This window comes from Amia ocellicauda, chromosome 11, assembly GCF_036373705.1.
Source record: "Amia ocellicauda isolate fAmiCal2 chromosome 11, fAmiCal2.hap1, whole genome shotgun sequence".
NCBI lineage: Eukaryota > Metazoa > Chordata > Actinopteri > Amiiformes > Amiidae > Amia > Amia ocellicauda.
Window position 1 is genome coordinate 20,068,683 of NC_089860.1, and position 23,609 is coordinate 20,092,291.

The 23,609-nt window shown below is 37.6% G+C and overlaps 1 protein-coding gene across 1 annotated transcript in view; it reads right to left on the reverse strand.

Annotated features, from left to right (window-relative positions):
- Nucleotides 1-1,090: 1,090 nt before the first annotated feature.
- LOC136763107 (ras-GEF domain-containing family member 1C) overlaps nt 1,091-23,609 on the reverse strand; it is a 32,243-nt gene continuing 9,724 nt past the window's right edge. Inside the window, exons 2-14 of the mRNA XM_066716839.1 lie at nt 14,755-14,937; nt 13,872-13,994; nt 13,044-13,181; nt 11,482-11,694; nt 10,152-10,226; nt 8,790-8,885; nt 8,120-8,222; nt 7,244-7,323; nt 6,668-6,763; nt 5,792-5,887; nt 3,815-3,938; nt 3,624-3,696; nt 1,091-3,357 (exon numbers count right to left, since the gene is read on the reverse strand). Coding sequence (XP_066572936.1) covers nt 3,333-3,357; nt 3,624-3,696; nt 3,815-3,938; nt 5,792-5,887; nt 6,668-6,763; nt 7,244-7,323; nt 8,120-8,222; nt 8,790-8,885; nt 10,152-10,226; nt 11,482-11,694; nt 13,044-13,181; nt 13,872-13,994; nt 14,755-14,931 — 1,419 coding nt within the window. The 5' untranslated portion in view covers nt 14,932-14,937 and the 3' untranslated portion in view covers nt 1,091-3,332. The remainder of the gene's footprint in view (nt 3,358-3,623; nt 3,697-3,814; nt 3,939-5,791; nt 5,888-6,667; nt 6,764-7,243; nt 7,324-8,119; nt 8,223-8,789; nt 8,886-10,151; nt 10,227-11,481; nt 11,695-13,043; nt 13,182-13,871; nt 13,995-14,754; nt 14,938-23,609) is intronic.

The following is a 23,609-nucleotide window of genomic DNA, read 5'->3' on the forward strand; positions in this document are numbered from 1 at the left end:
GACATGCACCCCCAACTTGTAACACTGATTATGCATCAATCTTTAATAACATAGAGCTGAATCTAACATTTCAAATAAGTACCCTTTACATATTGTCACATAACCATTTCTGCTGACAAATGTACACTCACCTAAAGGATTATTAGGAACACCATACTAATACTGTGTTTGACCCCCTTTCGCCTTCAGAACTGCCTTAATTCTACGTGGCATTGATTCAACAAGGTGCTGAAAGCATTCTTTAGAAATGTTGGCCCATATTGATAGGATAGCTTCTTGCAGTTGATGGAGATTTGTGGGATGCACATCCAGGGCACGAAGCTCCCGTTCCACCACATCCCAAAGATGCTCTATTGGCTTGAGATCTGGTGACTGTGGGGGCCAGTTTAGTACAGTGAACTCATTGTCATGTTCAAGAAACCAATTTGAAATGATTCGACCTTTGTGACATGGTGCATTATCCTGCTGGAAGTAGCCATCAGAGGATGGGTACATGGTGGTCATAAAGGGATGGACATGGTCAGAAACAATGCTCAGGTAGGCCGTGGCATTTAAACCATGCCCAACTGGCACTAAGGGGCCTAAAGTGTGCCAAGAAAACATCCCCCACACCATTACACCACCACCACCAGCCTGCACAGTGGTAACAAGGCATGATGGATCCATGTTCTCATTCTGTTTACGCCAAATTCTGACTCTACCATCTGAATGTCTCAACAGAAATCGAGACTCATCAGACCAGGCAACATTTTTCCAGTCTTCAACTGTCCAATTTTGGTGAGCTTGTGCAAATTGTAGCCTCTTTTTCCTATTTGTAGTGGAGATGAGTGGTACCCGGTGGGGTCTTCTGCTGTTGTAGCCCATCCGCCTCAAGGTTGTACGTGTTGTGGCTTCACAAATGCTTTGCTGCATACCTCGGTTGTAACGAGTGGTTATTTCAGTCAAAGTTGCTCTTCTATCAGCTTGAATCAGTCGGCCCATTCTCCTCTGACCTCTAGCATCAACAAGGCATTTTCGCCCACAGGACTGCCGCATACTGGATGTTTTTCCCTTTTCACACCATTCTTTGTAAACCCTAGAAATGGTTGTGCGTGAAAATCCCAGTAACTGAGCAGATTGTGAAATACTCAGACCGGCCTGTCTGGCACCAACAACCATGCCACGCTCAAAATTGCTTAAGTCACCTTTCTTTCCCATTCAGACATTCAGTTTGGAGTTCAGGAGATTGTCTTGACCAGGACCACACCCCTAAATGCATTGAAGCAACTGCCATGTGATTGGTTGGTTAGATAATTGCATTAATGAGAAATTGAACAGGTGTTCCTAATAATCCTTTAGGTGAGTGTATAATCCTATGGAGACAAATGTCTCTAAAATATATATTTTTAGTTCAAACCTTTGACTCAAGCTGCACAGGTTTTACCCACATTTTACCCACTTAAGTTGCCAATTAAGTGCACAGTCAATAGCTAAATCTGTGATAAAATCATCAAAATTAAAGAAGTATAATAGGCTCTTCAATTTATGTATATCAGGGTCACATGCCACTCTAGTACTCTAGCATTCTTACAGCCAGCATAGCAGGATTTTTTTTTTTAAAGCATTTAATGCCACTCCCCAATGATTTCAGATACAATAAAATAAATATTAAACAGCTCTGTAACCATCCACACAATAGTAACAATATAGCTCAAGTGCAAAGGATGCTGTTGACTATAGCCAACTGTCTCTGTGACTCTTTTCAAAGGAGAGCTATTCACATTAACCTAAATGTTAAAATCCATAACATTAATAAAATAAAGGTACCTGGGAGAAACTGTTCACCTTCATTGTTATGCTACAAAAGCATAATGCCCATGTGTCTTAGCGTGCATCAAGAGAGCTAAAACTTTTTTTTAAGTACATCTGTGTATTACAGAATTCTCGAAGAAATAGCACACAACTGAATATCAGTCTATAAGAGTCTCCCCATGGCTGGAAGTGTTCTTGTTCCAGTAGAGACGTCTCTCCCTTTCCCACTGGAGAATTTGAGAAATGATCTGCTTTTAGGAGTGGATCAGGTCATCTGAAGAGAAGTGGGAACAGATATCAGATGACCTGAAACTACTCATGGTAGCTACTCAACCAGTGCCTCTTCAGAACCACAACGTAAACATCTCAGATGCAGAACATGAAATACTTCAGGTTTGTTTAATTAATTGGTTTAATGGAAGGACATGAGCCAGAATTGAAACTGAAGAATAATAATTTGATTTAGGGGTTTCTTAAATTAAAGCAAAATGCACCTTTACTCTATCAGCAACCCATAGGTCTCTTAAAGTAAATTATATCATCTGCAGTCACCTAACTGTCCTATTGTACCTGGTGTGGGGGTTCTGTTGTTTGCTGTTTTCTTTTCTTTCATTGTATTATGTTCTTGTATTATTCACTATGTTATGCAAGTAAAAAAGAATTTTCTGAAAAGGCTCATTAAAGCACTTCAGTAGGAATTGCACAGGTTCTTGGATAGTGCTGTTACACAAGCACTTGGTGAGGCTTAATGTATTCAGGTGTGTTACAGCGATATACTTCCTTTGTCAGACACTGTACTTTGGAATAATACATTAGCATTTGCAATGCAGAAAACAATCAGAAACACAACACATAACATGAGATAACAGGAAAATGCAGATGCTATAATGTACTCCTTTCATTTTTTCAGTACAGTCAAATATATGTATATATATATTAAGCCAGATGTAATGGAATTGACTCTTAAAAAGGATAACAATTATTTGGTTATTTACAAATGCTCCAGTGGGATTGGAAGTTCCCTCTGTTTTTCAGTTAAACTTCAATACTCAGTAGTTCTGTGTCAGAAGACCAGTTTCACACCAGGGCTCCAAGCAAAGGGCAACCAGTGCCCAGTATAATATCAAAGTTTGTCTGCTATATACACTTACAGAACATTACCAAAAGCTCACACCACTTATGAAAGAAAAAGAAAAAGCAAAGGACTGCTTTTTCAAATGTAATTTTTCACTCTTCAGTAGTGGTGAACCTAAACAACAGCAACAACAACATCAACAACAATGAGAAGATTCTCTATATAATTTATGATACTTCTGGTCCCAGTTCCAGTTCCAACAAAAGGTCTAACACTTTGTAAGGGCGGTTTGCCCGAGTCCTCAGTATTGTCTTAGTGCTGTACAGCTCTGTACGGTTTATTTCATACATTTTTTCAGCTGATGAATCCTGTTCACCATCCTTATAAAAGTACCTGCTAGGTTCCTTCACAGTCTCTTTAGTGCAAAGAACATTTTAGTTTCCTGGAAGATTACAGTAATCTGAACTCATGTTTTCCCCAGGATTGTGGATCTAAAATAAAGCAAAACAAAAAATAATTAAATAAAGGCAGTAGGTTAGTCTTCCCACCAAGGTCATTTCCCCCCAAAATAACTTACTACATTAAGGTATTACACCTGCGATCATAATCAAATTAATTTAAATATCAGGCAGTGGTTTATGTTCAGTAAAAACACACACAAATAAAGCGTGAAGAGCCGTTATCATTTGAAATGGATACAGCTCTGGATACTCAAAATGCTTCTTAAAACTTTTCGATTAAGGATTTGACATCGTACCTGAGAGATTTCCACCTGTCTTTTTCTACCTGGTTTTCTGGGCTTTCACTTTCATAGGATGCCAGGTACAGCCCTACCACAAAGGAAAAAAAAATCAGTTACCCTAATTAAATTACCAGAAGAGTAATAGTGAAGATACTGCAGTTAAGTGCTGAATGATGCAGTAGAGTGTTTCATTCTGCCAGTCTCACCGTCCTCGTTGAAGATGGGAGCCGTGTGCAGGTAGTGCAGGATGTTGCGGTCCTGCTCGAAGGGACACTCCACCTGTTTCCACGTCATGAATTCTCCCACCTGTTTGGCCAGTTCCAAGAATTTCTAAAAGGAAAACAAGAAAATTAGTTACGATATTTTCCAGTAAAAGCTACTTTGTCACAGGACTCATTATTACCGGTACGGCATGATCAAAATGTAATCCGTAAATACTCTGCACAATGTGTGAAATGCTTATACCAGATTAATAGGAAACAATATTTGAAACTTTATTCTGAAGTTAAGTTATTAATAGTAGTTCACAGTTGAATTATCATGTTTTTAAGTACTAAGTCTACAAGACGTCTAGGTTTATAATGGATATTTGTTTCTTGCAGATTCTACTGTAACATAACAGAATATACATTATATTATAATTCCTAGAGGACAGTGTAATAGGGAATGTGTCTGCAATCATAACTTCACATAAGGAGTACACTAATAGAATTGTTTTTATAGATTCATTTTCTGTTTGTTTTATTCTGTGTTATTTCATGGTATTGTGTGTCAAAGTTTAACAGCTTGCATTCAAGTCTGTTTTAACATCGTGCCCAAAACAGAATAAAAATAACACCACAAATAATTCAAAACAAGCTACTTGCTTATCAATCTGAATTCAACATATAAAAATGAAAGCAACCATCTGCTGTGGGCAATTTACTGAGCACCACCTTTAGTTATATTTTAAATAATTGGCATGCAAAATAACCATAACAATATAAGCTAAACCCTGAAGAATCCAGACTGCGGACTGTCTAATGAGCCTATTCATTGTAGTGGATTTTGAGGTCTTATTTAATACAATACAGTGAATCTGTGCACATGAAAACTAGAAGTAAGATACCACATGAGTATATAATAAACAGAAGAAAAGAAAGAACATGAATGAATATAAAGATATTTATCAATTTCAGCAATAGCACAGAACATGATCATATGTTAAGCTTCTGATTAATCTCAAAACTCTCCCAACTAAACATAAAGAAACTACCTCCTCCTTCCCTTTTTATTGAATGAACTAAAATATGAGGGAAAAGGTTACTCATGGTTGCAAATATAAGCATTATAATGCTTTATTCAGACTGTTTTGTTAGGCTGCGTGCCAGGAGTATTACTTTCTTTCACTTATTAAATTAACCAGGCATTTCAAAAGCTTCTGAAATTCAATATGCCATCATAACCATAAACACAGGATGCCTTTAATTTATTTGGCTTGATTTTAGAAGTAAAATGATCTATGGAATTTGGCAGTCATTATTTCTAGAAACATGAATTAATGAGTCTGTTGGTAGAATTCTTGGTGTTTTCAAGACAAGCTACAATTTTAATATGGCCCATCTCAATCTTTTAGTGAATATCTGCTTTGTTAAAATAGCGAGGAATGCAGCTTGCTCTGTCTAGACATCTGAATTGTGCCAACAGCTGAAGACACATTTATGAAATAGAGCTGTTCAGATAACGAGTGTTTGGCAAAATAAGGGGCAAAAGTCTAATTAAGAACGATGACTGTCCAAGCTCTCATTTATAGGCCTCTTTGATATACTCCACAAAGTATTGCCAAAAATGCTTGATGTAATAATTAAAGTATCTACCAGTTAGAATCTAAATCTTTTTATTCCTTTTTCTTTTCTGGAAATCAATTTTGTTTTTAAGAAATACATTTCGATGTCTAAGAGAAGAGACAATTTGTCACCGCAATCCCATATTTTAATGTCAATTAATTAAGATCACATTAATTACCGATACAGTTTTCATCATGGAGATAAGCACAGTGAATATATTGATGAGATGATATTGGATTACAGGGCCTCATTAATCTCTGGACAAAAATAAAACCACAACAACATCCACAATCTGAACTCTTATTGTGTCAGGAACTTTGAACCTTTCAATCAAATATCTAACATCCCAAACCTTACCTCAAAATTAACATGTCCATTAGGTAAGCGGTTTGCACAACCCTCGTTGAGAAAGTAGATGTCTTTGATTAGCAAACTGAAAAACGGGATAACAATCTGAAATGGGAGAGGGACACAAGAAAACAAGATGATTTTCATTTATGCTTTATTTATTTTTTTGCTTGTTTGTTCGCCTTTTTTTGCTAGCAATGCTGACAGTGATCATTACAGGGCGAAGATGAAAAAACACTGTGCCAACACAACAGAAATCATTCTCCACTGAGACACAGGATTGAAATGACTTCTTCTGCAACATTGGCTTTTTAATTAAGAGAACCTGTTACAATGATTATAAATGAAGGTGTTATTAATGCAAATATAAAACAAACTCAGCATTTTTGTTTTACTTATTCATATCCATACACATATAATACTGAGCAAAAATAAATACAATGTCCTCTCTGTCTTTTGGTAAATCGACTCATCTATTTTTCAATCCTTCATCTTACCTAGTATCGCTGGAGAACCGATTTGTATTCTGCGAGCAGCGCAGGTCAACAGCAAAGTGCACTAGCATAATGAATTCCACTATTAAGCTAAAGCAGAGTCTCCAAAACTGGGGGAGCACCTCACTTCATTAAAATCTAGGTCACTCTTTTATGAACAAGAAGAGCCGAGCTGACAGAAAGCAGAAAGAAATCTATGTTTCAGAAAGAACATTCCTCTGCATGTTGCACCCCAATGTATGGGCAATCAAGCATATTGGCTTCGATACAAACAATGCTGTGATTGAAACGGTTTTCATCATACTGGGAAACAGTACATTACACACACAGAACCTTATAAGCTGCAAGCTTGTAATCATTTAAGGTGTGGACTGATGTTGAGAAACCTTACCTTCTCTCTGTTGCTATTTGCCGTCTGTGACCTGTGAGCTGCTCCTCGTAGGGCAGTCCTGTAGTTGTAGAAGTTACCTGTAGGGTCCATTTGATGCTGCAAGGTATTAGACCACTTTGAGTTAAAGAACAATGGTGAAGGGCTCATGTCTCCTAATGAGTGAGAACACATCCTATTTGTTTACTTGTAAAAAGGTATACATTTGTAATCCAAACAGCTGTAGCTGAAACCCAGTTAATTGTAGATCGTTAAACATAATGAAGCAAAAGTCCAAACACCCTTAGGATTAATTCTGATACCAGTACTTAAGACATCCCAGGGTATTTGTAAGGATTGCAGGTGATTTTCAAACAAGACTTCCAATAATCCTTTCTTAAAAGGTAGCTAAGCAAACAGAAAGTCATTGGACTCGTTGCTATATATCTTCATTGAACTACCATGTTGACATCTCTCACAATGTAAGCACCATAGGGTGGCTACACTTGTTTATTGAGATTGTTAATTCACAGCAGAAGTCTGTGAAAATTGAACTTGCAAGTGAATCTCAAGTGAATATGGGAGACGATCTGATTTTACCTCGAGAATGAAGAATTTCGCAGTTTTAACTTTGCCCCAGGTTTTCTTCAGCCGTGACACCGGACTCATATTCATACCAGCTGGAAAAAACAAAGCAATATTTTCATGTTTAACTATAAGAACAATTAGAAAAGTTCAGAGAGGTCTGTAAGCACTTTAAGCAATTCTGCCTTTATGTTTGTAAATTAATACGCTGGCATACATCCATTAGAACTAAATATTATAGAAACCATGATAAAGAGCTCAAATAATAATATATATTATTTTAAGTTAGATAGCTCTTTAGCTTACTAATGAGAAATCTGCAAATTCTGCTAGTTACATATGTTAAATTTTCATTATATTTGAATTAAAGCTTAACAACCCTCAACCTCTTGCTCTTTAGAGTTGACCAAATTAATGGAGGAAAAAAGCAGAAATATTTGAGCATCCTGACCAGTGATATACTGAAATTGAATGGGGAAAGCAAAGGAATATAGAATTCATATTTACTTCTACACTAATAGCATAAATAGATGAAGAGAAGATGAAAGCCATATCAAGATTTTAAAATGATGCACTGAAACCCTACGGTAATGTAAAAATTCAATTTTGGAACTGCCTTCAGGCCATATTTTCAACTGGTTTGGACAATCTGGTTGAAACAGCTAAACCCCTTAACCACAGCAACCACTCTCCTGTAGCCCCCAAACCAAGGAGACACACTTTGACACATGAAGTCATGTGAAAAGCAATGCGGCAGAGAATTGATTTCATTCCCTGTTCTGTGAAACCTCAGAGAGTAAATGTGAATCAGGAAAAATGTGCACAGCAGCCAGTCCAACAGGTCTTACATAATAAGCAGTTGTCATAAGACCAGTGGGGCACAGGACTTACAGATGATGGCCATGAGAGAGTTGAAGTTGCCGATGTTAAAGCACTCTCGAGCCACGTCGATAAAGAACTCAATCACCTGAGCTCGCTGCTTTTTCTTTGCTGGCTGCGAGAAACAACAGAATAAGGAGACAAGGTTCAAATTACTTAATTATATTAACCAGAAGTCATACAAATATGCATCAGTTTACAGGTTACAACCAGTAATCAGTTCCACGGGACAGAATTCTTAAATCGGTTTCTGGACTTGAAGTATTTTGAAACACCAGAGGGCGCCAACAGCATTATTTGAACCTGTTCGTTAAGTGCATACATTTATCAGAACCGCAAAGTATAATCATCAATCAATAATGCTATTTATAATGAATAAATGAATAAACTATGTTTCAAGCAGATGCATACTTAGCAATGTTTATGTGCCAAAATATAATGTAAAGCAAGACACTATTTGAAAGCAAATTAAAAAAAAACCTAAATCCCATATAAATATGACGCAGAGCAAATATTCACCCACATCAAAACAGACATTATTCTCTCTATCTAAATACAGACAAAAACCCATATACATGTAAGAACTAATAAAGTTTATTTTCTTTTGCACATCATCAGCAGCACTAGAGATAAGGGTTACAACATCTTACAGATATTTCGCTAAACAGTTTAGGTAACTTACCATGCAGATTTCAGTGGCTACAAGATAGCAGAGCCTATTGAACCATTTCACATAGGCTTCCAGGTTGCTGGTTTTCATTTGTTCAGTAAAACAGGGCTGCAGAAGAAAATAATATTTTGGTTTGTATTTTTTTTTAATCTATATGAACAGATTATCAATCAATCTATACATTAATATTTCTACTTATTTTGCATTCTCGTTCTTTCCATCTTAAAAAAGTGAAAAAAAACACATCGCCTTAAAATAAGTTTTGTGTATTTTGTTAGTCACACTTCGAAAGTTACATTAAAAAAAAAACTGCAAAAAAAAAAAAAACTAAAAAAAAATCATGAATTTAGTTTCCCATATATGTATTTTGGTGTAAACTGCCTATGGTGTCACTGGAGAGCACCTCTCATGTCTGATTTGTTGTTTTTGCTAAAAGGTACTGCTGAATTTGTAGACAAGGTCAGGTTTTATTATTGGCTGCCTGCATAGCTACACAGTATAATTGCATAGCTTGCGGTGAGCAACTTTTATATTTATGTTTTGCAACACACCGCCCACCTTCATGATCTCAGTCTTAATAAGGCTCTTGTCTCATCTGACTAATCCCTTTCTCTGATCCACCACTCTGGTGGCTGCAGATGGTACATTTGCACTCATTCTTTTGTAATTCCTTATGCCTTTCTTCCAACAAACAGAGCTGTTATTGAAGACTAAAAACACTGAAGGGACCAGAGAAATGTGTTATGTTTATACATATAAATCAACGTAAATTTTAAATAAACAATATTAAACTATTGATAACAAAGTGTATAGGTTAGAATATGTTAAGAGTTTTGTTTTAGAATAATTTTCTATTTAAATAAAGCATTTCCTGGTAGTACCAAAAAGATGAAAAGGTGAACATGGCTTTGGGAATGGGTGTCAGAAATCCAAATCCACATTCAAGAATTTGGCTGTACTAAAACTGAAATCATGCAATCTACTGGATGAGACTTGGAATAAGAGCTGAATATACCAAATTAAGATACAAACATTCAATGTCTCAAATAGAAGCTAAACCCAACACAATTCTGCAGCAGGCACAAAAGGCCCATTAGATACAGGTCACAGATCAAGATACAAGTTAAGGTCTAAATAACTGTAGCTGGCTCAGTCTTCCATAATGGCAAGAAATGGCACCAGTTTCACAGCAAATCCTTTAATCCATGCATCAATAGCTTGGGTTACCAGTACTTCAGTTCAAATTACAAATAAATAACTTGTTTTTCATACTGCTCTCTAGTCTTGATGCCATAGATAATCGCATAAGCTCTGTGATTAAAATAAACAACATTTCATTGTGGAGTCAGATGTTTTCTAGTTCTCTTTGCTTACCTTTGTGGTGTCCAAAGGGTCTTTGTGTACAAACGCCTGAACAAATTCCTCTGGACCTATGTGACTGAGTCGTTCCTAAAAAATATAAAAATACAGTAGTTTTACTCCCATACGTGATGGATTGTCTACAACTAAACATCACTTTGCAGGTGTCTGTGCTTTTATTTAAAACAATTTGGTCTTTAGGTCAAATTAACACAGATATATTGTGCACAACAGAGCATAGCAATACGATATCTACATGAGTACCAGCAGCCATGGAAAAAGGAAGAAATTGAGTAGTACATTTCTTTACTAAAAGAAAATGTGCTTAATATACCTATGTAAAACTGTCAGGTCACATATATTCATAGTGCGTTACATATGTTGAAGCCTCTGGCACTTCTTTAGTAGCAACACCATCAAGACATGCATTTAAATACATGCTTACTCAGGCATACTAAATTACCCCAGGCAGTGAAAGCCATCCATCTCAGAGCAAAACATAAAACAATATAATACACCCAGAACTTGGGATATAGGATTAAATATGCCACAATTTAAAGCTGTCCATGTATTTTACTGTATACAAGTACTTCACTAGTGCTCTTGGAGGTCAGCAAGAGTGAAACCTAATATTAGGTTAAAGCAAATACAGGCTCATAGTATGTGGTGAAAGTCACAATAAATGGGTGGATTTGTACAATTTTCAACAGGACCCCTTCTGTTAAACTCATCGCCTTTATTAGAGATTTACATTCATTTCTTATTTATTGCTTTCTGTGAAATACCGGGAAAGTAAGTGAAACCTTGAACTTCTCAACCATCCTCCTGTTTTTACCACAAAGACCGTGGAAAAAAAAGATGTAAAAAGAAAAAACAAAGCGGGTCACATTCTGAACTCACGACTGCAGATCAAACCCCTCCGTGTGGATCTGTGCGGATGCTCACGGTTAATCAGTTGTGAAAGCTTGAATCAGAAGACGTCGGCGAGATTGTATTAATAGTTATACTAGGATTCATCTCCCCATTTCAAAGACCCGGCATAATTGCGTTACAATAAATTACAGTCATAATAAATTGTAGAACACGATTTCTTGTTGTGAAAGGGTACAGTAATCTATTCCATTCCATTATTCGATTCTGTGGTTTATGTTCCTCATTAATATATATTTCTTTTTACTAGGGATCCTAACTAATGTATTCACATTGGACAGAACAATTACAAGACAAGGTATAAAACTACAGCATTGGGTGCGAGTGTCTAGCATACACAATTGTGTTTTTTTTAGAATGTAGTTTTATATGTCAATAATAAATCAGCACATCACTATCTTTAAGGAGGACTCACCAACTCCACATGTGTGAGCTGCTGTGCCAGGGTGTACGGGTCATTACAGATGCTCAGAATGTCCCTCTGAATGGGAGGAGGTTTGGTTTTGAAAGCCACCAGCTTGTCCGAGACCGAAGCGTTGACCTTTACGATGCTCTCCTCCCCCTGGTTCAGTGTGGCCAGCTTTTGATTCAGGTTCTGCAGGAGCTGATTCAACTTCTTCCAGTACGCCTGCAAAGGAAGAATGAAACAGGCTTAAGGAATCTGAAAGCTGCCTTCTCTGAACCCCCCACTTTTATCCCCATTAGTCTTCCTCTGCCAAAACTCACTGCTACCGTCATTGGGGGATTATTACCATTGTGAAATAAGATGTTTTAAGAGGAAAAAAGAACACACAAACAAACACAGACAAATAATGTTCATATCATACTCAACAATACCCTGAAGGGAACTGCGTGTCATACTCTTCCAGACAAGATATTCAGCAACGGTGAAAGAAATACCCAGAGCTTTCACTCCCATATACAAAAACTCATGCTAGCGTAGTTTATCAGTCTTTCAAATTAATTCCCAGGCACGTGGTGCAACACTGCGAACGGTGAAAGTTCCCCTGAAAATAATCCTGTGCATGCCATAAATTACAATGTTTGCGTCTCACACACAGAAAACCTTCAAATAGCAACACATTCATCAATGTCACCCTCATGAGCTGTAGTGTCTGTTGTTCTTTAATGTAAAATCCATGGCCTTTTCTTTAATTTCTCAGCCAAACCTGTACACTAAGGAAGGGCTCCTGAATGCTTATAGATCCAGATTTATCTTTAACAGCAAGGTCAAAAGAGCACAGCCAGAAACAAAGCTGGAAATGAGGGTTGTCCGTTAGTTCCGTACTCTTTGGTATTTGTTGGTGTGATGTGTGTGGATTATTCACATTGCATAACAATCAGAAGACTCGCCTCACGCATTAGCATGCTATATGAGAGCTGGAAGCTGAAAACCCAGTCATGCTGAGTGTATGTATAATTCTTGCTCACGAAGCTTCACATTGCCCAGAACACATTTAATTGACTGCAGACAGCATTTGCTCTTTAATGTATGAAATTTACAGTATTGCACTAAAACATCAGGAAAACCTGTCAGAGAAAGTGCAAAAGTATGAGGTGCAGCATGTATTTCACACATTTGATTTTGTAGGGCACTTAATTTAGTTTACAAATGCATGTTGCTTCTCAGATACAGCAGACTGCCTGAGATATTTGTCCACCATGGGCATGAAACTATACAGCAGTCCTATGAGGTTCTCTGGTATATTCTTCCAGGCAACCTCTAGCACATTTCACATGCTGGATGGAGCAGAGGGTCTCCGGTGAATGGAAGTAACCTAGGAGGATTGTGACAAAATAAAGCAAATAAACACAACAAAAAATTCACCTGAATAAATGTAAAGGGAAAAAAGAACCATCACTGACAGAGTAAAGCAAACTGAATTCAAAGCGATTGTTATAAACATGTTCCTTGGAGTGTCAGTAAAACAACTCTTTGTGCTTTTGAAAGTTATCTCCAGTTCTGTTGTTACCCACCTCATCACAGGGAGCTATCCTGCGGACCATGTCTTTCAGGTGCCCGACCATCTGTTCATCTCTGAAGTCGGAGGGAAATGTCTCTGTCCACTCCGTTAGCAGCTGCAAGATCTTTGGCCCGAATTTGCGGACTTTTGCCTAAAATACAGGGAAATCTTGAATTTCTGAGGCTGGCGCAACATTCATGAACTGTAAAACATAAGCAGCCTAGCATGAGTATTAAGCCTTGATTATTTTATCACAGCCCATCATCCATGTGTGAATCACTATTGTTGAAAACTGCTTTGATAGGAGCATATGAATAACACATATAAAATCAATTGAATGGCCTTTTTATGTTCACAAAGAAAAAGGCTGTCCTATTTCCCCCCCCCCCCCTCATTAAAAGCAAGTTAGTTGGAATTTAAAAACACTGGTATGGCAGCAAACCACATAGGGATTTACTACATAGTTTGAAATTCCTATTTGCATCTTATTTAGAACATAATAGCCTCCGCAAAACAGAATTTTAAACCTATGCCGTGACCATACTTTAAGTAAAAAAACTGCGTTACATAATTCACCCTCTTGTGAACTTATTATGTTTGCTGAGCAAGTAACTTTTATGATAATACATTTTCCTGCAACAATAATCTTCTCATACCTTTGTATTTGGAAGCAGCATCAGCACTATGCACTTTTCAGGAGATGAACAGTTTAAATTTGAGCTTTGTGTACAGCAGATTTTGCCGCAACAACTCGGAGTTGCAACGTGATAAACAGCAGTATAGCTCTGGGTCAATTAATTATTTAATGACTAAAAACAGAACAAATAAAAATATCACCTACTTTGTCAAGCACAGGATCGTCCAGATGTTGCTGTTCGATGCACATGTGGCACACTCTGGAGAGGAGGTCGTGGGGTTCGATGAAGAGGCGAGAACTCAGCAAGAAGGTGAAGATGTAGGCTTTCTAAAAGTACCAAAAGAACAAAGGACAGTCAAGCCCACCTCACATTTATACAGTGACACACACAAGAATCCATATTGTTATTGTACATTTAGTTAGTCTTCAACAATCACTCCACATAAGCATGGGATAAAACCTTCTAAAATGTGTTTTTGGTTTTATAATTATATAAGAAGTGGCAATAATGGTAGAATAGCCTTTTTTATAAGCATACTATCTTCTAATGTCAGAGGGTGTCGGATTTCAAGGTTGGTATAAATAGTGTTTACAGTTAGTTTTAAACGAGACAAAACACAGAATCATCAAAATAACTCGCCTCTTGAGTCATGTATGTTTTGATTATGTACCTTTGTATATCTGACATGATAATTACTTAATCCCCGATAAGGACACAAACAACCTGGGAGACAAAACCATGTACCGTGGTGTTTGAAATTAACACACAGCATGCCATCAAGGAATTTCTCAAATGTGACACTAAAGCCTGAAGTTACCCAAAGAGGATTTAGTGTGTTTGTCGTACAATACCCTTTAAAAAATATTTAATCATACACTTCCAGTCTCACTGTAAGTTCCCAGCCTACACAAGATCATTTTCTCTGTGTCAGATACGCTTAAACCTTGATCAATACATTGGCGGAGAATGGCTATGAAGTCAACGCCTCAGATAATCAGTGCTTGATCCACTTGCCCTGTATTCCTTATTTTCCCCAACTACAAAGTGTTTTTGTCCTATTCTTTGTCTGGAAGTTGCCGGGCTCACCTCAGGGTAGTACTCAGTGGTGGGCACCAGGTGCTGTATGAGAGCGTCCAAAGAGGCAGAGGTGAGGGCGCCGCCCTGAAGACTCTGGGCTTCTTGCTCAGGCTCTTTAGCTGGTAGCTGATGTGGGCTGAAGCCAGTGGGAGTAAACATACTTGTAGAGCTCAAAGTCTGGGGCATGCCTCCCTGGAAAGGGTTAAAAATATGAGTCAGACACATTCATCGAAAAAGTGAGAGGAAAAACATGCATTTTGCACAGCACAGCAGAGGTCCGCAAAGGCATCTTTGGAGTGAATCAGGAGCCAACTCTCCTGTTAAGATGCAATCATATTTAGCGTGTACTGACAAACAAAAACGGTTCAGTTGCCAAATAGGTGTGTACAAAACATTTTCTATTTTGAAATGGTGGTGATTGTTTTGCATATAACTCAATGAGCAAGCAATTTCTGCCATCTGTTGGCTGACCCCATAAAAACAATTAACAGATTTTTCCTGTAATGATAATAAATAAATACTAATCAGGAATTGTGCCATTTGGAAGACTAGATGTTAACAGCCCCTGTTGCCACTGCAGCAATGTATTGCTAAGCCACCTGCCTTTTTTCTACACACCACGGATGGAGCCTGCTCTCAGAAATATGTATTGGTGCAACATACACCAAGCCAAAGATAAGGGTCATTGGTGCTTGCTAAACTGAGGATACCCCAGCTTACTCCAGCCCATCCGATCCTAGCTGTGTTCAGCCAATTGCACACTGCCAACATTGTAACCTCTGGCAGCCGTCAGTGAATAATGCAGCCTAGATTAGACAGTGGCCTCTAGGCTAAAGGACTCATCTTGCATTCTGAGTCATCACAATCCTGCACAGAGTTTTCTTGCTGAAGCCACTCTGTTGTAAGGCCAGTTTTTACCTCATTTTCTCCTTTTCACCAGTTGTACCTACCCTTACTTCTCTGATTCTGTCAAGGTTACAGTCACCCCTATAGCCCACTCTGATCTTTTATTCTACCTTAATGTTATTGACTGTAATGTGTGCATTTTCTAAGAGTGATGCTGTTACTCTTTTCTGTTGTATACAGGGTTGGGTGTTAGAGTTTGAAAAAACAAGTCACTCCACTCTCGTGGATAGAGGTGTTTGCTAAACGCAAAATCATCAGACCATAAAAAGGGAAGGTCATAGTCCCCTTAAAAATAGATTAATACCATCAACAATCCATAATTACAATTTAAAGAAGTGCAGGTCACTCCCAACTGTAGTGAAGTCTCCTTTCTGACACAAATCTGTTCTTACTTTATGTACAGCCATATCCATTTTCCATCAATTTTCTGGCCAAGTACATCAATCTTCAGTGCAACCTGAACATTACCTTTGTAGTGAGAAGCCTGTGTTGTTTTGTAGCATATGTCACTGTGAGCTCAGTATAGAAACTCTTTTCGGCTCTTTCCTGTGGCACTGCACTTTCGGTTACCTATTGTTCTGCAAATCAGATTTCAAACAGAAGCTTTTTGCTGGTGATGCCAGTGAAAGTTTTGTCACATTTTGCTACTTTTAGAAAATCTTGAACAGTTCTTTGTTCCTTAGAACGCTACACAGAAAAGAAAATATGTACAAAAAATGTATCTGTATGTCACAGGTTTATTTAATTACGGTGAAAAAACATTTCCCCATAGAACAGAGTACAAAAGAGGTATATATAATTTTCATTTTTGTACTGGATTATATTTCAGGCCTAGAGCTGGCTCCCATGATTTTCAAGTTGGCTGTACCACAAATGTGCGTCTCAGCTTGGCCCTTGGAGAAATAAAAAGACTACATTGTGATTTATTTTGAGAGCCATGTCCGTCAGAGAGATAGTCCTTTATTTCACATATTAACCTTTTTCAAAGAGGGAATTATATTAAAAAAACACTTGTGTGACACTCATCAAACGATATGTTCATCCCAAAAGAATGGTTCGCATTGGTCGTTACTATTAATAACAGACACTGCAAAATCATTCGTCTCTCACACCTCTCTTGAGAAGAACCAACACAGCATGTAATTCCTGAAGAAGAATGTTACAAAATTAGGAACAAAGTGCAGATTTACTGGAAAATACATATACAGAAAACCTACAGACTAATATTACATGATGTGGCTGTACGTTCTGCACATTCATTCTAGGAAACAATCATTTGCAACCTTAAGACTTCCCATCAACTCCCTGACTCATCTACTTTTGAATTTAATCCAGTAGGGGAATAAATTGCAGTCTGTAAATTACCTCAGTAATCCTTTACAAAAACAATTCCCTGTGAGAGATTGTATTCTGAGCACAGATTTCCTCCAGGTTTAGAGAACCCAGACGTCAGGCTTCTTAGCAAAACAGAGTATTTATCCATTGCATAAGTATTGTTTCAGAGACATAATATTACATATAAGACATTGATGTGATCGACATGAGCAACTTTCGGTGTAAATTTCACACTCATAGATAAATATCAAGTAATCATAAAACCATTCCCTTCAAAATGGAATTACTTATGATTTCATTATAAATGCATGACTCTTTAGACCTCCAGGCAGGTTGTGACAGCAGAAATAAATGTCAAAAGTAGGCAGCCCCAATTATGACCAACTTAAAGTGTACACTTTGCCCAACAAACCTAAAATTCAGTGCAGTTCTCCTGTGTTCACACATCAGGAAAGCTACTGCTGGAATTGATTATCTCTGTCCTATGACACTGTTGTTTGAAAGCAAGAGTGCTTCACTAATCCATAATACATGGGTAATCAACTTGTCAGCACTGTATTCTTGGTAGCCAGTAGCAGGTAATCATATGTACATGTGTCCATTCTAGGACAATTTATGCTTCAAATCTACCTGCATGCTGTGCAGAGGTGTAGACAATTGATCTCTTGCCATTAACGAGGTGGTTTATACCTGTCTTTTCCTGTTATTCATAATGATATGTATTCTATTTTGACTCAACGAGTAGGCTGTTCTTGCAAAGCAAATTAAGTGTTGGAAAAAATATTCAGCTTCTTAAATTATTTCACAGAGCTGACGAAGGGGAAATGAACTCGAGAAAAGTACCTGTGATGCAGAGAACTGAGATCTCAAGTTTCCATTTGAGATTGACAAAGCAGGTGAGAACAGATGAGAACTATCTGGGGAAAGTAGCACTAAAAAAGGTGACAGCTGCCGACCAAGGGTTAACGAGGAAACCATCATCTAAGCACTTCCCACGCTACAGACTGGACACAATTCCTAGTGAATTCCAAGTGACATAGAAGGACAGACATTTTCTCCACAGAGCTGAGCTTCTGAAGTCAGCAGGTCAGTTATAAAGATGAATAAATAAAACAAAACACAAAATCTTATTAGTGATTGAGGCTTCACAAAAATGCCCGGTTCTCTAACAGAACAGTTTTCATGAACTTTTCATGTCAAAAAGTAGGTTCTTCTGCCTCCCATACAATCTCAAACAGCCAAACAGCTCCGTGAACAGCTATGATCACAGAAATTACACAGCACATTATATGACATACCACTGCAGCAGAGACACTGCAAACATAAACTTTACTCAAATATGAACAGCAAAAGGCACAATAAAAGCAGAAAACAAAACTAACAATGAGAGGCTAGGTGTATGGTGTATACAGTATGTGTTAGTTTGGAAAGAAATGCTGAAACTTTTCACCCCAATTGCTACGGTTTCCATTTATAAATACTCAGCTTAAGTAAACTGAGCGAGGGCTTACAGGGAGCTAAAGTAAACAAACATAAAAAATGATCAAACAAAAACACCTTGCTCAGGCACATAAAAAACTGCATTGCAATATTGTACTTCTCTGTATCTGCCAGATCTCCTCATTACCATTACACATACATACCTTTTAAAGAAAATTTAAAAACAGTAACACTTTATAAAAAGGTGCTGCGATTTCTCATAAATTCATATATTAATTCCATAGGATTAAAACAACAATACCTCATGAACATCATCTGAGTTCTGGAGTTGAACACATGAACCCGAACCCGAACCCGAACCCTAACCCCTACACCAGGGGTAGTCAATAGGCGGGCCAAATGTTTGAATCCAAATCTGCCTGATTTCATGGATTTCATGGAGATTTTGAGCTTAGTTTTTTTACTTCGAAATGACTCAGAATCATGCATTTCAGGTCTCCAATTTTCAAAATCTTATGGGGGAGGACCCCCAGAACCCCCCCCCCCCGAATTCCTCAATTTTCTTTGCCCTCATTTTGCAAAATTAATTTTGAACAGTGGATAGTGATAAAGGGAAGTGGTAAAGACCTAAATCTACTTAAAACTTATATTTACATCTATATACATGTTTTATTTTTGTACTTTGTCAAATTAATGTACTAAATATAAGCAACGGGGTATATTACTAATTCGCAGCATTGTGTGTGTGTTGGAAAGGGGCATTTGGAGGTGTGGACTTAAGTTGTCACAGGCCATTTACTGCCATTTTTATAAGTGGGTTTTGAATTTTTTTAAGTTGTGAACCAATTATTCAATTCAATGAATCCAATTTCACCCCACCTCTGGCTAAGAATGGCATTTCAGTTTAAGAGGTATACACTGTGATTATTTATGCACAAAACATCCGTGTAATTTGGCAATGTAGCAAGTTCTGCAGTTATGATGTCACAGGTTCCTTGGGCTATTTTCTGCAGTAATTTGAATGCACTTTTTTTTTTTTTCAGTGACACAGAAAAACTGAAAACATGTGGGTAATACAATGCTGCTTTACAGGCCACTAAATTATGACTCACAGTTTACACTTATGAGTATTTTTATATTTTGACAACTGCTGATATTTATCAACAACTAATGCTGCTTAGTGCCTATTTTGTAAACTAATAAACTAGGCATTTGACTGCGTTCAAATATTGAGCACCATTGACCTCCAGGTAGGGTAGTGAATTGAGAACTGGCCATGTGAGTCATTAGATAAGAAACAGTGGGCTTCAGTAATTTACAGCAGACTGTAACTGTGATTTAATGTAAGAAACCATTTTAATCAGTGGTGTCTATCAGATGTGCTGCATCTGGGATACAGCATGCATGAATAATTATTGTACAAGGACATTTGTCTCCAACGCTCACATACAACCTATAATTGAAGAAAAAAAATGTAACCTAGTAATGGTTTCCCTAATTAAAATTGCATGACAGTAGTAATCTCGTTGCCGTTCATGGAAAGGGTAACATTGGGACAAATGCACCTGCCTAAAAGTCCCCAAAAGAACTATCATGCCACAGTAACTTTAACCTTTGAGCATTCAAAACAGAGCCTGGAAAGGTCAGCAATGCCTTCATGGAGTAAAGCTGTTAAAAACACTGATTGCACAACACGATGATGTAGGTAAATGTGCAGAGCAGGCAGTGTGCATTCTTGGCCTTTTGACGTGTTAGCTTAAAGAACATTCTGGAGATGTGTTATGTAGACAATTGCACAAAGACAAAAAAAACACTCTCAAAATGTTTGGCAAGCTACAGCTCAGAACATGTCTCCCGAGTCCCACCAGCTCTGAGCGACACAAATATGGCTGTGAGCATTTCACACCCTGAATAACTAGTTTCACTGCATTTCCCCAAGCCTAATCACACATTAAAAACATTCGCCAGGATTGTGTCTGTCATCCGGTGCAGGGGAGGAGAAGCTGCAAACAGTGAGAGATTAAAAGTTCAGCCAATTAAAGACTATCCAGAATCTGATTTTTATTTCAAATCGAGTCACCAGTAATCTGTGGAACCATCTTCACTGGATACCCTGAACACATGAAAGCATACCCCCATAAAGTGGGATGGGTTTCCAGCATAGAGCTGCACGTGCTCCCGTCTCACGCAGCGAGAAGCAAAAGACACTTACTGGCTTGATCTCATCTATTTCTGCAATGCTACTCTTGATGATGATGCCAGCTCAAAGACCACATTGTAGTTTCTGGGGCTGATATAGAGCCACGGTAATTTATTTCAGTATCTCTTTGTGAGATTTTGAACCAAGGGTCATATGTTGATGAGTCGATTCAGAAAAGCGGGAATCCATTTATTTCAGACAATACTGTTCATGACAAAGGAATCAAAGAAATCAGTACCTGATGATATATGGGAGTTTTGCACTGCTATTCCTTTAGATGTTTCAGGCCACCTTCTCAAATGCGTCACACAATTGTACCATGTCACCAGATGCTAACAATGCATGCAAGAACTACCACAACACTGCAAACATACCCATCAACAGACGTGCTGTTATTTATACCTCAAATTGATCTCAAAAGGCAGACGTGGTGACCGTGAAAATAAAGCTCTTCCAACATACCTAAAAGACAGACTTTGAATTTCAATGCTTGTTTGATTGCTTTTTTTTTAACATTTTCCAAAGTATTGAATTTTTTTCTTGTTATTTTGCCAGTAATGGAAAACAAATATGTTTCTGGATTATCTAAAAAGAATCCACATTTCAAAAAAGTCTCGCATAGATTGTAGTGCTCACAACTGATAAAATAATAAAATGTGTCATACCATTAAAATCCATTTCATCCAGTTCTTTCCACTGGGGGGATTGACTTCAACATTATAAAACAAACAAATTGCCAAGTCCTTCAATCCTGATGAGAATTCAGGCTTTGAAATCCTGGTTAGCAGCCTCTAAAGCACAGGCATGTGATTTAACCAGTGGGGCAAATGTGTAAGTGGCCTCTGGGGACATTTCTATTATTTGCAGACATCACCCATGAGGAAAAGCAATGCCTGCTGGCTGGAGCAAGTGGAACAGGTGACCCCAGTAGCCCACACTGCTCCTCAACTCTCCACAAGGTCACCTTCGACACAGATGGGCGGTGTGGGTTTGCCTGTAGACAGCACTGATTGAAAAGCCAAGGAGGGAAAAACCCAACATATTACAATAATACACCAGAGGAAGAACAGTCCTGCAAATGCAAACCAGGTTCATAAGCAGATACACTCATATTTCAGTGACAATTAAAACAACTGCAATCACTGTTTTGACTGCGCTACAGTCCCCTCGAGGAGCCCAGGCCCATTAAACCCATTTTTCTTTACCATTTAACTGTACGGTTAAATAGCATGGCATGTTATACACTCTAAATCTTAATGAGTGCAATAAAAACAGGTGTTCAGTAATCTTGTGCATTCCAAAGGGAATGAAAACAAATATTATTTTTTCTAATTTTATTCCAAGGAAATGTGCCACTTTGCTTTAGGGGACACAAAGAATTGTTTATGTGGAAAACGTGGGAGTTATATTAAGCCTATTACTACAAATACTAAAACCCTGAAAGGTATGAGTAGAGAAATTGTTTTTATATTCATCTTTAATTATACAAAATTTAGTCTAACTTCACTTCATGCTTAATGACACTCTATACAGCTTGAACTACACTCCAAATAAATGCAAATAAGACCAATCAAATCAATTTGGAAGAGAATGAAAGGGAAAAACAAAGTTATAAATTAAGGTGAAGAATACTTAAAAAAAAACTACATCTGGTCCTCATCATTTTTCTCTTATAAAGCATATATCTAGTTTCTTTTTTGTTGCAGTTCTTTTTTTTTTCTTCCTACAATTGAAATTCATGACTGCAAACCAAGAGGGAAGATCAAAGTCTATTTTGATGTCATTGTTTCTCCAGAAGACATGATATTTGAACCTAGGAAATTCATCCTTTCCAGGTATCGAGTCTAGGATTCTCATCTCCAGCAATCAGCTGAGCTTCGCCAGCAATGTGTTTACCAGAGGCTGTGGGGGGAGGTTAGAAAACAAACAAACAAAAAAAGTCTCTACTTTGATAACCGATGGGACTCATGTTCCTAGCTGAAATCATCACCCCGGTTAACATCAGCAACATCCTGGACACATTATGAACCATCACCAAAAACATGTAAAATGTTCTTATGTGAATTGTTGATTAGTTTCTGAAATTAAAAAGGCTATTCCCAACTCCATAAACTGTGTGCTAAAACAGGTTCTAAGCAAAGTCTATAATAGCGGTCTGTGCTTCAAACACCAGCCACATTTAACCATTCTGAACCTACTGTAGTTTATTTATTCTTTAAGATAAGTTATAATATAGTTCACTTATATTAAATAAAGTTCATTTACAAATGTCTTTCTTTGCTTTATGGAACACATTTTAAAATACATTCACTCATTTGTTTGCTGTTCTGTGCAATGTATTATTGGTGGTGGTGGTTTCTGTTGTTGTCGTCAATCCTATATTCAAAGATTGGACCGCTTTCTCATAAGAATACAAATTAAGTTTAGACAGAACACGAAAACCTTAAAGCAACATGAAGCTTTTTTCTTGCTTTCTACACAATCACTCATTCTGTGATTATGACATTATGCCTCAGTAGTATCTTCCCTCTCTAATTAGTTACTCTAGTATTGCTCGCTGTCAGTCTCAATTCATGCCATACACCATTTAATCTTCCTCTTGATATATATTCTGCTTCAACAACAGTCAAACTGCAAAGCATAACTCACAAAAATAATGCACATTCTTTTAAATGGGCTTCTGGGTGGGTGACCAGGACAGTTTTGGCTATACTCACGTTTCAACAGATTAAAACACAAATCTGTAACATTTGAGGGGGAAAAAAAGCCGTAAGCCATACAAAGAATGCTACAATAACAGCAAACATCTGTTTTGTAGATAAAATAAGATATTATTTTTGCCTTTGAATAATTAAGCTTTTCATTTTCATCTTTAACATTTCAAAACCGAAAGAGGGTCTAAGGCTACATAAGGTGATTGACCACTTCCACTATTTCCGTGCTGTTAGCATGCCAAGAAAGGGTAGCACCAGATGTTCATACA